At 39.7% G+C, this 17059-nt stretch overlaps 1 protein-coding gene across 9 annotated transcripts in view; it reads left to right on the forward strand.

The window, feature by feature from the left end:
- The window catches only part of TBC1D14 (TBC1 domain family member 14), a 106857-nt gene that overhangs the window by 40629 nt on the left and 49169 nt on the right, over positions 1-17059 (forward strand). For 8 of the 9 annotated variants that reach the window (XR_012158733.1, XM_073342582.1, XM_073342583.1 and 5 more), the window contains one exon: positions 86-200. Coding sequence is in view for 8 of the 9 variants with exons in the window: in XM_073342582.1 (XP_073198683.1) it covers positions 86-200 (115 nt within the window). In the remaining variant the exon portion in view is untranslated. Of the gene's footprint in view, positions 1-85; positions 201-13658; positions 14049-17059 lie in introns of those variants that run through there. The other variant, XM_073342590.1, reaches the window with a different exon arrangement.

A 17059-nucleotide genomic window follows, 5' to 3' on the forward strand; every position in this document is an offset into this window, starting at 1 on the left:
TTTGAATTTTAAAAATGTGCAAATTAACTACCTTCCTGGTTAACGTTAAATTCCTTTGAATCCTTATGAATCTTTTTTTCTATAGGAATTTGTTTACTAGAAACACAAGACTGGAGAAACAAAATGATTTGGGCTGGAAGTTATTTGGAAAAGTACCTCTGAGAGAGAATTCACAGAAAGATCCAAAGAGAATACAGAAGGTATTTGCTTATCCTTTATTTTTGCGGTTTTCTTTGATTTAGGATTACTGTTGCACATTTAGTCTGGTTAAGTTGTATGATTTATGTCCATGTCTCTGAAGCATATTTAGCCCTTCAAACAAAATTGCAAATGAAATTTTGGGTGGTGGGCTGGGACAAACAACCTCTCACCCCCATAATGTCCTTACTTTTAATTATATTTTTTAAAAAGTCCAGTTAGCTAGTCTGAATGCCATTTTTAAAAATAGTAATAAGTTTAGCACTTTGTCTCAATACAATTTAACATCTTTATTATCCTGCTGGAAGGGTTGGACACTTGCCTAAACTAGGACCTGGTCTACCCTAGGAAATTAAATTGGTATAACTGTCACTCAAGGCGTGAAAAATCCACGTCCACAAGTGACGCAGTTAAACCAACCTCACCCCCAGTGTAGATAATGCTAGGTTGAAGGGAGAATTCTCCCATTGTCCTAGCTACCGCCTCTTGGGGAGGTGGATTACCAATGCTAGTGTTTTAAAGTGTGCATTTGATTTAAAGGTGTCATAGATGAAATTAGCTAACTCAATATAATTAACTTTAAAGGGTTTGTCTGTGCTAGACTTTTTAATCTCAAATGTAGATGTGTTCATCCTGCAGGATTATGACAAGAATTTAACAGCCAAACCTGAAAAGGGCTGCCTGAAAGGTTCTGGATAGATTAAACTGTGTAACTGTAGTTACAACATGAAGGAGCTGGGGGATGGGAAAGAATATCACTGAGTGGTACTTATTTGGTACACAGTTTTTTGTACTGGTAACAGTCAGGCGTATGACACCTTTTTTTAACTGATATATCAGTATAACCCCGAGTGTGGATGCAGTTATAGCAATATAAAAATGCCTTATGCTGGGATATTTTATTGGTCTCTTTGTATGGGAATAAGATATATTGGTGTAAGTGCACTTACATTAGTGTAAATGCGCCCATGCTAACGGGGCTTTGTAGTGCTTTCACTATGCTGGTATAATTAGAGCTTAACAACTTTTTTGTGTATACAAGCCCTTGGTTGTCATGTGAAACAACATCTTTGCAACTAGAATAGCTAGAAATTTGACTCTTAATGCAGTGTTAAATTATTCAGAAATTTGCTTAAATTCTTCTACCCCACTTACTGGAAAGAGCTTGACACTTTTATATTTGGTAAGAGGATTTTCAAGTTCTGCCCTGAAGTATTCCTTTCCCTGGAAACTTCTAAAATTACTGAAGTGATGCTTTTCAAATGGCCATCTGTGCGTCTAACTCTTGGTGCAAACACTTACTTACCACCATTGACTTCTGGAGTTTTATTAGGCCCTATGGCAGAATGTGACTGTTCCCTGTGATGTCAGTTTGTTTGCTGTTCTGTACTTTGTCTCTTCAATAAGAACTGAACTTACCGGTACCCTTAGCTATTCAGTATTCCTAGAATACTACAGTTGTTAAATCTTATAGTGGGATTCCTTAGAAAAGGGTAGATGGTCATTTAGGAAGATATGCAGTATCTTTCTCAAAAGGCTTTAATCACACTCGCCCACACTATCCAGTTGAGTTTCTGGCTGAACCGTAAGTGTTTAAACAGTCTTCCCTAATTGCTCTCAAGTACAAATAGAAATGTTTTCAGAAAGTTATCTGTTAATAAGTTTCATTTGCTTCTTTCCTGAAACTAATTTTCAAAATGTGGAAATTCTGAAACTTTAGATACCATAGTTCATACTTGAAAGAGCAGAAGAGTAGCTGACTCTGTTCAAACTGTGGAAAGGCTGTGTCAAAGTTCCCCTGAGTCAATGGCTCATCGGGCTGAGGTGGCTAAGGCACATCAGTTTCATAGCCAAATGGTACAGAAGGGAGTAAAGTGGAGAGCATCAGGTCTGACCTAAGGCAGCCTTTGACTGCCCTAATCCAATGAATCAGGTACCCGTTTTACAGCTGGGTGAACAAGAAGTAGCCTTTCAGTATGAGATTGAGCAAGTCTCGATCTTCAGGATTGTAGTCAAGCTCCTTAGCCACTCAGCCACCGCACTTCCTAGAGAGAGAGAAGTTGGGACCATGAGAAATAGCATAGCTGCTCTGCTGGTAGAGAGGAATGAATGATTTTAATTTCAGTCATTTGTATGTTGTGATGTAAGGCTATGTTTACACTTGCCATTTAAAGCGCAAAATGTCCCTTTTTTGCACTAAAATCATGGGAGCGTCTACACTGGTTAATGACTTTTTGCGGTGAAACTCAGACGTTTCACTGCAAAAAGAAAACTGTCTTCACGAGAGGCATACACTTCTTTCCCTTGTTCTTTTTGCATTGTTGTAAAAGTGAAGACCCATTCTACCTATGCAAACAACTTTTGGCCTCTGGAGGATATCCCACAGTTCCAAAAGTGACCACTCTGGCCAGCATCTCCACTGCTCTGATGCCAGGTAAACAGACGTCCGCCCGCCCCTCCCACTATAAGCGCCGGGAAGTTGGAAACTCCCTTTCCCTTTGCTTGGAGATGTGGCAGGGAAAGCAGCCAGACATCAGGGTTTGTTTTGTTTTTTTTAAATGCCACAAAAGAAACAAGGAAGTAATGGGGCTTCTGGGACATGAAGCAGTGCATCACAAGGCACTGAGCAGGGACCCAGGATGCCTTCTGCTCAACCCCCCCTTCCCACAAGACCTATTGAGAGAGCTGCACTGTGGGATAGATGACCTACAGCGCTGCTCTCCTCTGTGATGGAAGTGCTGGTAGTGTAAACACTCTGACGTCTGAGGAATTAAGCACTGGTTTGCATGCTCACTTTTCTTTCACCAGTTCCTTTTCACCTGTGAAACTTATAGCACAAAAACTCTGCAAGTGTAGACATACCCTAAGTCTGTCCTATGAAGATGTAATCTAGAATAATTGTTTACTAGGATAGATGTTTCAGTGAATACAGTAAGAGCTTCGTGAATGCTGCTAATGTAGTATCTCATTCAGTCTTTAATATATTTTATCAGTTGTAAACTTTTTTATTCTACTCAAAAAAACTACCTTAGAACTTTATTAAGCTTGCAAAATCAAGCACTCAAAAGTTACCATTGTTCACTTAATTCACCCATTTTTCTGCATGTATATATTATCATAGTCCTTAATTACATGATTACATACTATTTTTAATGTAGTTTGTGTGCAGCTTTTTAGGTTTTTATAAAAAGAAAACTGAAAAACAGAAATTTGTCATTGACACCTACATCAGCAGGGTTGGATCCCTCCCTCCAGTTCTAATCAGTTTCTCTTTCCCACCCCCTTCTGTCCCAGTCTGGGATAGGAGCTTGGTTAATCTACTCCTTTCGCTTTCCCCCAGTCTGGCTCTTTTTTTCCCCCCTTGTATTGCGACTTCCTCCTTCATGCTGCTTGGGCATCAGCAGTGGGATCAGAGAGCGCTCTGGAGAAACAGGCTCACCAGCATTTATATATATATATATATATATAATTTGACATTGCAAAACAATGTACTTCTCATTACCTTGCTCTCAGAAACAGCTGAACTATTTTGCATGAAACTTTCCAAAAATGTTTAGCCTAAGGCAGTACCTGAAATGGAAAATTTCAGCCCAATTGGTTAAAGTTTGGAAGAGTTATAAACAACAGAAAGCAGGGTATTACAATGGGAAGTGCCAGGCAACTTTATTAATAGTTTGTGCTATTAAACATTCCTAAAATTCGAAATATGCAGTATTGGTGTAGCTCTATTGATCCCAGGGTATTAGAGAGACATGTTGGGTGAGGTAATATCTTTTACTGGACCTGAAGAAGAGCTCTGTGTAAGCTTGAAAGTTTGTGTCTCTCACCAACAGAAGTTGGCCAAATAAAAGAACATTTCTTCACCCACCTTGTCTCTCTCAAATTAGAAGTGATGGTCATGTTTTTTGAATGCTGTCTGTTCATGAAAAATGTCTGTGTTCCATTGTTTCAGAGGAAAGGAAAGAATTAAACTTACCTTTTACGGTCTTGAATAAAGAAGTTGTTACATAAGGTTCTTTTCCAAGAATGTCTGTGCAAAATCTGGGTGCAGATCAGGCCCAGAAACAGAGAACTTCAAGTCTAGGCCTGTAACATTAGAGCATAATATGTGGCATGTTTCTACTTGAGGGGTCAAGAGTTATTTACTTAAATTTCTAATTGTGACTATCCAACGAATTGAGACTTGCATCCGACGAAGTGGGTATTCTCACACGAAAGCTTATGCTCCAAATACGTCTGTTAGTCTATAAGGTGCCACAGGACTCTTTGCCACTGCAAAAATTGTAATTCTGGAATTCCTGTACCTTACTACTAGTAATATACCAGTAAAAGGTAAGTTCTGAAGTCTGACCAAATAGCCTGGTATTGCATTCCAACCTGAAGCTCTCCAAACCCTAGTTCTGGGAGACTACTTGAGGGATCAAGCTTGAGACCATTGATGTTTCATTGGGAGCACAAGACAAGAATCCTATAGTGTTTAACCTCCAGAGCACATGACAAAAACAGCCCAGCAGGTGCACCATAGGCAGGGAAGCCATCTCTGAGATACATGTATCCCAGACCACTTAAGGCTGCATACCCTAATATCCGTCTCTAGATTCATTATTTGTACAAAGCCCACAAACACTAGTGCACATAACTGATTGCTTTTTCCACCATAAGATTATAGAAAGGGTAGGAGAAGAGTAAAAGGCTCTGCATGCCATAGCTATAATCTTGGCATCTAGAATCAGCAGTAGATCTAATAGTCCAGTGACTATATCGGCAAAGGTTAAATAAAACTTCCATTGCCAGCTGTTCAGGTTGTTCTCCATTTTATGGCATTAGTTCCAGCTTGAGGTTGAATCAAGTTAGCTTTCTCCTAATTGGCACCATGTCTTCCAGGTACTGAGAGCACAGCAACTAAAGGGGGATGTGCCTTTGAATGTCACCCATCAACTGGTGACATTGCAGACCAGAAGGATGCTATCTCCTCCCCTTTACACATTGAATGGGAGTGGTGATGAGAGATCCCTTTAGAATCCCACAGGAGAGCAGGCAAAGAACTTGTTACCTTTTATAATGTGAGTGAAAGGAATAAGACCATTGAAGGGCCTTCCTATCCTCTTACACACAGTCCTGCTAAAACCTCTCAGTTTATGGAATCTCAAGCCCCTGATAGAGCTAACAATCAGAAGGACACATTACCCTAGTTATGAGGAGAAAGTAATTACCCGTGACTTATGGAAATTTCTGTTACAAATCCATGTTTAAAGCCACACTTGCAGGTGAATGAGGTCAAAATGCATATGTTACTGCTCTGGCACTACCACCTCTTAGCTTTCCACTGTTGAAAAAGCTAGAGACTGGTTGGATATTGATGAGATAATTAAAAAGGAGATGGCTTTTTGAGCAGGGGCCTTTCCACTGCCTGTTTTAAAGTTGGCTTGCATCTTGCTTGCTTGTAGGGAAACATTAACTATCTGCATCAGTAATCCCCAAAATCTGCCAGTTCTGGTGATTGCTTTAATGATGCGGAACACCTACTTTCCTGCTTGGAGTGGGACTGAGTCCACAAACTTACTTCATACAGGCTCCTGAGCATCAGTCCTGTCAATAAATCCTGACATGAGTTGCCTGAATTAATTCTACCTGGCATCCTACAGAAGACATGTTCTGTATCCCATTACCCATCCCCTAAGCTATCCAGTTCTCCTCAATTTTACTCAATGCTGATTCTTTCTTCCTTCCACAAACTGTCATGTCAATGAGTAAATTGTTTAGATTTTAGAACTTTCCTTGTATTTATAAAAGCCCAACAGGACAGCCTGATATTAGAGTACTGCACATCTTATTATTCCCTATCTCCACACCTACTAGATATTGGGAAATCCAATCTGATTGGATTTTCCTGCCAGGATTCTCTTCAGCATTGTGAGCAGGTCAAAATGGCTGATACATCAAACATTTGCTCAAGTCACTGCTCTTGCTTTGGCCCAGACAGCAATCTTTTCTGGGAATACTGTACCAGGACAGCTAAGTGGAGCCCTGTGACTAGTCATGTATTTTGACTAGACTCAAAGGGTGAAGTCACTGGCTTATTCATGATTCACTCTTCTGGTTCTTCTACCACATGGGTACAAGACAAAGTTGTTCTCTTCCCACCCCCACCCCCAACTAGATGTAACTATTAGAATTTGCTAGACCAGTTCAGTTTTGAAGGGGGCAACCAGAACTTTAAAAAATCTTTAGAGTTTTCAGTTACCCTAATTTATTAAGTACTTAGTATTTTTTTCCTTCCATCACTCATTTGGGACTGAAAGAAATGTGCAAGAATTATGTGGCTGATATGGCAAACTTATATATCACTGTGGACCAAGGATAGTATATAGTCCCTGGGGAGCATAGTCACCTCCTCATGGAAGTAAGAACAGTAGGGGGTGATTAGGCAAATTCACTTAGGCTGTAACATCTGCAGAGAAAAGAGTCATATAGACTAGTTCAAACTGTATTCTCCAGAGTCAACAGACAAAGATGACTTTTGGATAAATAGTCTGACTTTAAACTGACTGAGCCTTCTTTCTGATCACACAAACAGGGCCTTCTATCCAGTGGGGGCCCCAATCCTTGGACCTGCTGAGGCCCCATAAGACTGATGTTTTCTCTGTAATGCTTTCACCTTAAGAATAAATCTTTTAGAAAGAGCTGTGTGGTAACTCATAACTGTGGGCAATTAGAACTGTTCATAGCCTATGAGGAGAAAGCAGAGTGCAGAGAGGCCTGTTTGGGCAGTCTGTCTTGCTGGGGAACTCTTAGTATAGGTGGTGAACTTTGCAGCCTGTAAAAACTCCAGTTAGGAGGGGGAGAAATGTGGGTCTCCACCCAACAGAGGTGGTGGCTGTGGAGCCAGGAGCCTAAAAGTGAGTGCCCATGGACGGGAAATACAGGTGCTGTTTCGCTCAACTGTGACAGTATAATTTTAGGAGATGTTTCAGTATAAAACTGAGGGGGGTTTTTGGGGGAGGGGTAAGGGGGGTAGGGTGTGGGAAACAAATCTTTAAACTGTGAAATTGAGAGAGCTTTCTTAGGGTTCCCACCTCTCTCCCTTCTGATTTTATTTTTTGTTTTGTATTATTATCCTAATCAGTCAGCATGAAAAACCAATTACAATTCATGAATTTGACATCTGATAGAGCCCGCTCATTAGCTGATAAACATATATACCCACTATAGCTGGGTGTTCACACAGGGATTTTGCGCTGGTTTAAAAATGAAATTAGATAAACAGTTGAATAAAACTGGTGTAATTTTGTGTAGACGAGCTGTCAGTGCATGTAAAACACAGACCTGTTTGATCAGTTTTTAATACTAATTACCTTCAAAAGGCCTGTTAGATCAAAACCAGCTAAACAAGTTGTCGGTTACCTACGTGTCAAAAGTTGTGAAATAGCCAAATTACTTAACTGAGTGAGTGGACAGTCATTTAATGACCATGGGTAAAATCCTGGTTCCAATGAAGAGAATTGCAAAACTCCCATTAAAATTAATGACAGGTTTCAGAGTAACAGCCATGTTAGTCTGTATTCGCAAAAAGAAAAGGAGTACTTGTGGCACCTTAGAGACTAACCAATTTATTTGAGCATAAGCTTTCGTGAGCTACAGCTCACTTCATTGGATGCATACTGTGGAAAGTGTAGAAGATCTTTCTATACACATAAAGCATGAAACAATACCCCCTCCCACCCCACTCTCCTGCTGGTAATAGCTTATCTAAAGTGATCACTCTCCTTACAATGTGTATGATCATCAAGTCGGGCCATTTCCAGCACAAATCCAGGTTTTCTCACCCCCCCCCCCCCACACACACACAGGAGAGTGGGTTTGTGTGTGGGGGGGGGGGGCGGGGTGAGAAAACCTGGATTTGTGCTGGAAATGGCCCGACTTGATGATCATACACATTGTAAGGAGAGTGATCACTTTAGATAAGCTATTACCAGCAGGAGAGTGGGGTGGGAGGGGGTATTGTTTCATGCTTTATGTGTATAGAAAGATCTTCTACACTTTCCACAGTATGCATCCAATGAAGTGAGCTGTAGCTCACGAAAGCTTATGCTCAAATAAATTGGTTAGTCTCTAAGGTGCCACAAGTACTCCTTTTCTTTTTATTAAAATTAATGGGGCCAGGATTTCACCCAAGAACTCCCTGAATATAAACTCTGTAGGGTGGGAGAGAACAGAATTGTATGTGTCTTGTGCTCATAAAGACAAGGTGAGCGAAGTGATGCCTTTTATTGGACCAACTTCTGTTGGTGAAGGAGACAAGCTTTTGAGCTTACACAGAGAGCTCTTTTTTAGGGTCTGTTCATAAACCCATTTGAAGTGGTCCTGTGTTAATTGTATCTGCATAATCTTGTACATTCTTAAAGCCATTTCTTTATCAGGAAGTGATATGTTGTAAGGGTGTGATCGTATGAATCAGCTGGTTTGTTTTGTATTCTTGGGCTGCAGAGCCTCAGCTGTAACTAGCCAAGGTCCTAGGCAATAAGTTATTACTCAGAGGAGAGTGGTGTATATTGAGAGAAGACAGATTTTAGCCATGCCCTGAGAGGTAATATAAATGCCTTCTTATAATTCTTCTGTAACTCCCCCCTAAATAAACAAAAGGATTTTTTTTAAGTATCTTCCTTAATCCTTCTGCCATAAATCAGTTTAGGGTTGAAACCAAGAGTGGAAGTTGGTCTAAAGGAAAACTTTTTAGAAGGCCTTGTGAATGAGTTGGGAGCTCAGCATATGGCTGTAAGTGTAGTGTTTGTGGTACCATATTATTATAATATGGAGTGAACAAACACCTCTTGAATATGCAGAGATTTGGGTCCCTTACATTCAGTGTAAATTATCTCCCCAGCATGCACATCCGTTTTCTTTCTGGATTTTGAGCAAGAGCATGACAATAGGGGGTTTCATAGAAAGAGAGTAGAAATACTGGCAAGTGTCTTCAACCACTCAGGTGCACATAATTACCCAGGGTGGAACTTATCTAGTGCAGAAGATTCTTGCAGGTTTTTGGTAACACTTAAATTGAAACTGGTGTGATTTATATTGCATTATTTTGACAAATAAAATTTGCAGAATTTTTAATCTTTTGGCGCAGAATCCACCCAGGTATAACAGGAGGTAAGAGGAGATGATCAGTGGTCCCTTTTGGCCTTAGAATCTGTGAAGCATGATATACTATTTAAGTGTTGGGAAATACTAAGTGAAGTTTGTTCTTTGAGATAAAGTTCAGAATCTTCTGTGTAGTTTTTACTTAATCAGTGTTGAAAATACATTTTACTGCCACAAGTTCTTCTAGAAGGTCATTTGATAAGTCTGCTTCAGTTGCCTCCAATTCTTTACGTGCCTTTCCCAGAGAGTCATCATTCAGTTTGGGAAATACATGTTAGAAGCCACAGTTGTTTTCTGAAACCATTTTTGAAAGTTTTTGTTTTCGTTCCAGTGCAAGACAAAAACATGCCGGGAAATGGAAATATAATCTTCCAGAGAGCTCTAGTTATCAGCCTTGAATTTTATTTAGTCTAGGAAATAGTTCTTGTTGTTCTAAGTATACTCTCATTAATCCTGCCATGATGGTTGATGCTTTGTGTAGTGTTGAGCGTTGTTGCTCTTTGGTTTGGTTTGTTGATTAGCTGGCCACTTCATGCTAGTTAGTGTTCCTTATCAACTTAAATAGTTTGCATCCTATTGTTTTCCTTTTATCATTTTCAATAACTTCTATTAGCTCTTCAGTTAATTAGCCGTAACAGTGGTCTTGTTTATAAGCAGAATCTGTGAAGAGTAATAGACTTCATCCTAACTAGTTTTTCAATAATATCAGCGTTATTTGCAGTTCTGAGAATAGCTTTTGGTTTTGCTCCTGTACATCTTGTTTCAAAACAAAACAAAATTGAAAGGTCAGACTTTAAACAGTCTTCTTGAATAGATGACCTATGTGCTTTCTGTTTGTTCTTTTTTGGTCCACTGTTTTATAGTAGACACTTGAAATGTTGTTCTTTCTGATCACTCTATCCTTATGACATACAAATAACTATTAACTTTCTTGTAATGTAGTTTTTTGTATTACCATAGTGCCAAGGAGCCCTAGTCAATGACCAGGACTCCATTGTGCTAGGTGCTGTACAAATATAGAACAAAAAGGCTGTTTCCTGCCCCAAACAGCTTACAAACTTAAGTATAAGACAAGAGACATCAGATGGATGCACTGAGATTAAATGGGGTGCACAGTGAGATGATGATATGATTGTAAAGTCAAACATTCAAAATTTAGGAAATGCCAAGTTTACAGTTGCCTCTGTAACCTTAATTCTGCTTCCTTGTGCATCCATCCTGTATTCTGAATGTGGAAGGTATATTGTGGAAAAAATAGCATGGGATTGTGTAATTAAAGACTATATTGTTATGTATTTGGATGGGCAACCTCAATGTTGTATAGTGCTAAGCAATCTAAAAGTAGTGTTACCAGCTGCCCCTTATAAATGTGTAGATAAGTGTTTCAGCCAACACGTCACTTATTTTTGACTCCATAGCAGTACCTTTTTGATTTCATCAGGTTTCCATCTCTGCCAAATGGACTCTTTAAAAGGTGTATTGATGACAGAGTTTCTTGGTTGATGACGGTTCTGTTGAGTTGACAACTCCTGTATATTTCAACCTCAAAAAGAGCTGCATGATAGTCTGCTCTCAGTAGATGAAACCACAAAGGTTTACCACAGGAAGACTATTGCCCACATGCTTTTCTCATCATGATTTTAGCTTTCAGTTTGGTCCTGTACACTTATGCCTTTCATACCTGATGTAAAGTTTGAGACTCTGGATATCCAGGTATCGCACATTGAAAGCTGATCTATTTCAAATGCTCTGTTGCTTCAGGTATTTTCTTGAATACCTAATTAGCATTTCCGAATCATTGTTTAAAATGTATCCATTTATTGTGCATGAGTTTCACAAGAAAGATTTATTCTCCAAGACGGTGACCACTTGACACTCAGATATTATGGTGATGGGACCAATCTATGTACATAGATTCTAAACATAGTTATGATGACATTGATGATTTAATCATCTATCAAACTAAGACCAGCTAATACATTTTTAAATCTCACCGGTGCAGTGGCGGATTAGCCACTGGGCCAAGTGGAAGGTCCCAGAAAAATGGGCATGCCCCGACCTGCTCAACCCACCCGGCCTCCTGCCGGGGCATGGGGTAGGGGCACTGGGGCTTCCGCCTGCCCGGTGCTCCTGTCGGGGAACAGGGGAAGCCCCCATGCCCCAACCCCATTTCCCTGGCAGGAGTGCAGGAGGGGTGTGGGTGTGGTCAGGGGGGAGACTGCAGGCAGAAGGGGTGGCTCAGGGCCCCACAAAACCCTAATCTGCCTTCACACTGTCTATTCTGTGGTAAACTGTGTTTAAAGACATGTTAATTAACCCTTGTTAGCTAACACATTTTGAAACATTTATTTTTCCAGTTTAGACAAAGCACTCTGTCCAGAGTAGAGTAGTTTTCCTGTCATTAGGTGTCCTCTACTGCCTTCTAATCAGTCCTGTTCTATCTACCTGTTTTTCCTGGGGGTCTAGTAGGATAATGACACCAAGGAAGGGAAGTTTAAGAGGAGAAGGAATTACTAGATTGTTTGAAACTGTTTTATATTTCTTTAAACCTTTTCTTTAAATAGTATACAGACAATTTAAAAAAAATATGTTTTGAAGCTTCAAAGCTCCTTTTCCTTTTGATTATGGGCTGAGAGCACTGTTCCCACTAACTTTTCCCACTGATATATGGAATGAATTTAGTTATGTGCCTCAATATGGAGGTAATGTGTGACACATCACCTCCATATTGGTGCACATAACAAAATTCATGTGGTGTTGGCGCGGCCGAGGGGTTGGGAGTGTGGGAGGGTGAGGGCTCTGGGTGGGGTCAGGGATGAGGGGCTCAGGGCTGGGACAGAGGGTTGGGGTGTGGGGGCTGAGGGCTCTGGCTGAGGCTGTGGGCTCTGGGGTGGGGCTGGGGATGATGGGTTTGGGGTGCAGGATGCCCCAGGGCTAGGGCGGGGAGGAGGACTCTGCCCAGGTCTTTCTCCCCGCAGCAGAACCTGGGCTGCGAGGGAATGTCTTTCCCCACAGCGGCAGCTCCAGGGCTGGGGCCACGGGATAGGCGCCTCTCCCCAACCGCGTCAGGTGTGGGCCGGCGCTGGGGGAGGGGTGCTTCTTCCCCGGCTGGGGCACCTCTCCCCACTGCTGCAGGTCCGGGTCTGGGGCAAAGGCAACTCTCCTAGTGGCAGCCCTGAGTATTTGTGTGGCATTTAATAGGCTGCTGTGCAGCCGCGCAGCTTAGGGGGAACTTAGACTGAGAGCTCCCAATTCTTTGGTCTTCCAAGTAGACATCAAGTAAAAACAGAGGACAAGATGTGATGTTCCCAACACTTTCAAACTTTAAAAAAAAGGCAGAAAAATCCAGTAATGTTTCATGCTGCATTTATACCAGGTGAAGAAATAAAAAGGCATGACTTTTTTTTTTTTTAATAGACCACCTTTTAATACAGTTGGTTGCGGTGTTGTAGCCATGTTTGTCCCAGGATATGAGTCTGAGACACACAAGGTAGGTGAGGACCAACTTCTGATGGTAGAAGGTACAAGCTTTTGAGCTACACGGTGCTCTGACATTCTGGTCACCTTCTCCAAAACTGAGGAAGAGCTCTGTGTAGCTCGAAAGCTTGTCCCTTCCACCAACAGAAGTTGGTCCAATAAAATGTATTACTTTATTTACCTTATCTTTTTTCTTTGCATGCAAAGGCCTGGAATGGAAAGTAGTACATATATTTAGGGACAAGTTGACCAAGTTACACTTGTTATGGAAACCATGAAGCTAAATTTCCTGACTTCAGTGTGATTGCTCTTATAATTTTAATCCCCAATTAATGGAATGGGGGATTGTTGGGAGAAGCGTTCCATTTCTTGGTTATTTGGAGTTCATTTTTAAAAACTAGTTTCCATTTATATCTTGAGCCTGGATTCAGTTCTAGCCTAGGATGTCTGTGAAACAAATTCTGATGAATAGTTTCTGCTACATTCACTCTCTAGAGAATAAACAATAACAAAAATCTGAAAGATGAAAAGCATTGTGTTGGGTATTGCTAGCATTTAATGGAAGCCCAATTACACCCTAGCAATAGCTGCAATTCAGTAATTGCACAGTAGCTTTAGGGGTACATTTATTAAGAGATTTGAGGTACAGGATAGAAAAGTGCTGAATGAATTCGAACATTGTCCTTTTTGCTTTCTAAAAATATACTGAATTTGCCATTCATTACCAAATGCAGCAACATTTGGTTAAATTTTTTCTTAACTCAAATATTTTCTGCTTTCTTGTTCAGTTAGAGATTGTACTATCAGCCTCAGTGCATTGATGTAATGAGCTGCTGCTTGCAGAATGAAGATCTGCTCTTGTCCTCTCTTTCTGTGCGCATTTTGTAAATTAAGGCATAACAGGAGGAAAAGGAGAGAACTGATTGGATGTGTTACATCTGCAGATGATTAATATGACTGCTGCAGCTTGCTTCCTCCGTGTTGGAGCATTCAACTGCAGACAGCTTTGATTGTGGAAGAGAAAGAAAGCAAGAGGGAGGAACATATGATAGCCTTTTTAATTTTAATGGTATCTGATCTCCTTGATGCATGCATGTTCACTGGTTTTTCTGTGGAATCAAGACAATGAAGGTCTTTAATTTTATATTATCGAATCAGCAAGGCCTTAAATGATGTAAAGTGAAATGGGGTTCCAGTGTAACTGTCTCTGAAGAACTGCGGCTTTCATGGTGAGTGAATGTATCAGACATGATGCTCGGAATTTATGCAACATCTTAGGCAGTATATTACAAAATAGCACATTATTTGCAGCACCACCACAGAGAATGGTAAGCTGTTACTATGCTGATTGCTAGTAAAAACATAATAGGCTAGAGACTAGCTTTCAAATGCATAGTTAAAAATGTAAACCACCTTAAGATAATCTTCTGTAGGTATTAAAATCCTTTTTTAAAAAAAATGTAAAATCAACTCTCAAAAGGAGAATATTTTCTCTTTGTGCAGAGCAAGGCTGTTTAGCCAGGAAATACATTGAAGTACTATATCTTCATGAAGGTGCTGATTAAGGAGAACATACCACTGCTAAATGAAAAATAATCCGTCTGTTTTGCACCTTTAGCAAGATCAAAACAGATGTTTGATAGATTTAGTCTTTAACTCAGTAGCTTTCAAAATAAACACACAATAAAAATAATTTCCAGACCCCTTATATATCATGCTTCAAAATCTTTATTGGTAATGAGGTGTAAAGCAAGCAAAATGTGTGCATGTTGTTGTTTAACTATTTTTGTCATCTTACTTAAAATTTTAAAGTAGACCTGCTGTCACAGCACATACCTTAAAAGTCGATGTGGAGAGTTAAGTCTCAAATGGTTTTCTTCCGATATTAATTGCACGTGTATATCTATTACGATATTGGTTTAATACCCCTTAACCTGTATATATTTATAAACGAGTAAGAGTAATTAACTATTTTAAGAGCTGTTCAGCAGTTCAAGAGGTATTTGCTAGTGACAGAATGTCAGCATGTACAGATCTTGCTACACTCTCAATCAACAAATATTCTTAGTGTGAGTTTGTGTAGAGTTCAGAATCTACTTCATAGCTGTATCTTCAGAGTCTGCTATGCCAGAGACTGCATCCTCTGTTCATTAACATGAGGATTATTTAACAGATGTTGTCTTCTGATTTTTTTAATATAACAAATTTTGAAATGAGTTGTGAATATTGACTGTCTTGTCATTTTTACTCCTTTTTTGGATATTGCTTGAAAGGGTAAAAATACTACTGACAATTCATACAGCTTGTCTTATAAAACGTGCCACTCCCATTTTAGGAGCAGGCTGATGATGATACAAGCTCACTGGTCTCTTTTACGCTTTAGTGTTCAGTAAAACATCCAAAGACATTTGCTAAAATACAGAGGATGATTTGGGCTTTAGAGGGGGTGGAATAATAGAATCTCTTAATGAGCCAGCATCTTAAATAGCCACAACAAAGTAGCCTCTAAAATAAAACTTGTTTGTATTTCAATATAATATTTATATAGTAACTGTGTGTGTGTGTGTGTAGTGGAAAGAGATGTTGGGCTGGAAAAAAATTGGGTCTTGTGTGAATGAAGTATTTTCAGAATTGGTTCTTCTATACAGAAAACAAAATCCCCACCCCAGAACACTATGTAAAGTCCATTAAACCTCCCAGAAGCAGCTGTTTTTCAGTCCCTCTTCAAATGAATGCAAACCCTTTCTAAAACATATCTTTTCACAAATTCCATAAAGCAGGGCACTTAATTCTCATTCCTTTTTAAATTTATGTGTTGATGTTTTTTTAGTCTGTCTTCTGTGTATGCTTTAGGAAGAGCAATATAGGAGTTCCATACATCATCTTCAATTTCTTCTTAACTTAATTTAATGTGCTTTCTATTAGTAATAATCCAAACAATTAAAATGTTGTAAATTTAGGATCAAGGATCAGTTGACCATTGGAAGCAGTAATATATGTTAATGTTCATTTTCAAAAACAACTAATTTTGTCATATAAGAATAAAATGCAGGCTTGTAATTGATAGAGAAATTGGGAGAGGGAGTGGCGTTTGGTTGTTACACAGCTTCATTCAACAGAATAAAACTAATGTACTCCAGATTTATGATGGTGTAATTGAGGACATGTTTTGGCATTGTGCCTTTTAATGCATTTCTATCTCCATTACAGTCAGTATTTTCCAGGTTTTCTTAAAATTTTAAGAATAGTAACTTTATTTTATCTTTTGGGTTTCCAAGTATGTAATCTGTTAGTGTCTCGACCTGTGGCTCGTTTCTTTGTACCTCTTCTCTACTCTCTGGATATAGTTTTTCATAAAGAAGAGCTTAGTCTGTACAAACTTGCTCCCTTAAATAGCCAATACATAAATACTGTTTGTGATAGTTTAAATCAGTCTGGTGGCTGCTACTCCTTAGAAGTCAAACTAATACAACAGTGGTATTTAACATATTAGAAATTGACCTCAGATAGCACCATGATTTTCCAGATGGATCATAATGTGCTTCCTTTCATTCATACAGCTGTGGAAACATGAAACTTGTTTGGCAAGAGAGTTACAAATACCTCTGTATCCACTGCAGTTGATGGAAACCCTCAGGCTTTGGGGGAAGAAACCACCTTTGAGAAGGGAATTAGGAATAAAGTTTCCCTATACACAGGTTAATAAATAACTGCTTATTGCAGAGTATCTTGCGTCCTCCTCTGAAGCATATGGTATTGGTAATCTCAGGCTGTTGGTCTAACCTAGTATGGCAATTTGTGTTCCTAAATCAGGAAAACTGGGGATTTCTCCAACTTTGGCCTAACAGCTCCACTGTCCTGCAGTGTCCTGTCTTCTCTATGGGCAGTTTCCAAGTGCTTCTTTTCTCCCTACCACTTCTCATATTACTTAAAAATCTCAGATACCAGGTCCAGATCACATGTAATAATTATATAACTTTTTTTCTGATTCAGCATGGCAGAAGCATGAAGGAATAAGGGATGGGAGTTTGAGAGAACACCTTTGGCCTTCCCTCTTGGTGCAAATATGAATGGTTATACACACAGCTGAGACCGAGGCAGAGTGTTAAAAATGTTGGTTTCTGGTGTGTTGCAGCTGTCTTATGGCAGACCATTAGCAGAAATGTAGCAGTTTTCTATTAATGTGGTCTGTAGTGTGTAGATGGAGCTAAGACACATTGTCACATTATTATGCATCTGT

The sequence above is a fragment of the Lepidochelys kempii genome, chromosome 4, assembly GCF_965140265.1.
Source record: "Lepidochelys kempii isolate rLepKem1 chromosome 4, rLepKem1.hap2, whole genome shotgun sequence".
NCBI lineage: Eukaryota > Metazoa > Chordata > Testudines > Cheloniidae > Lepidochelys > Lepidochelys kempii.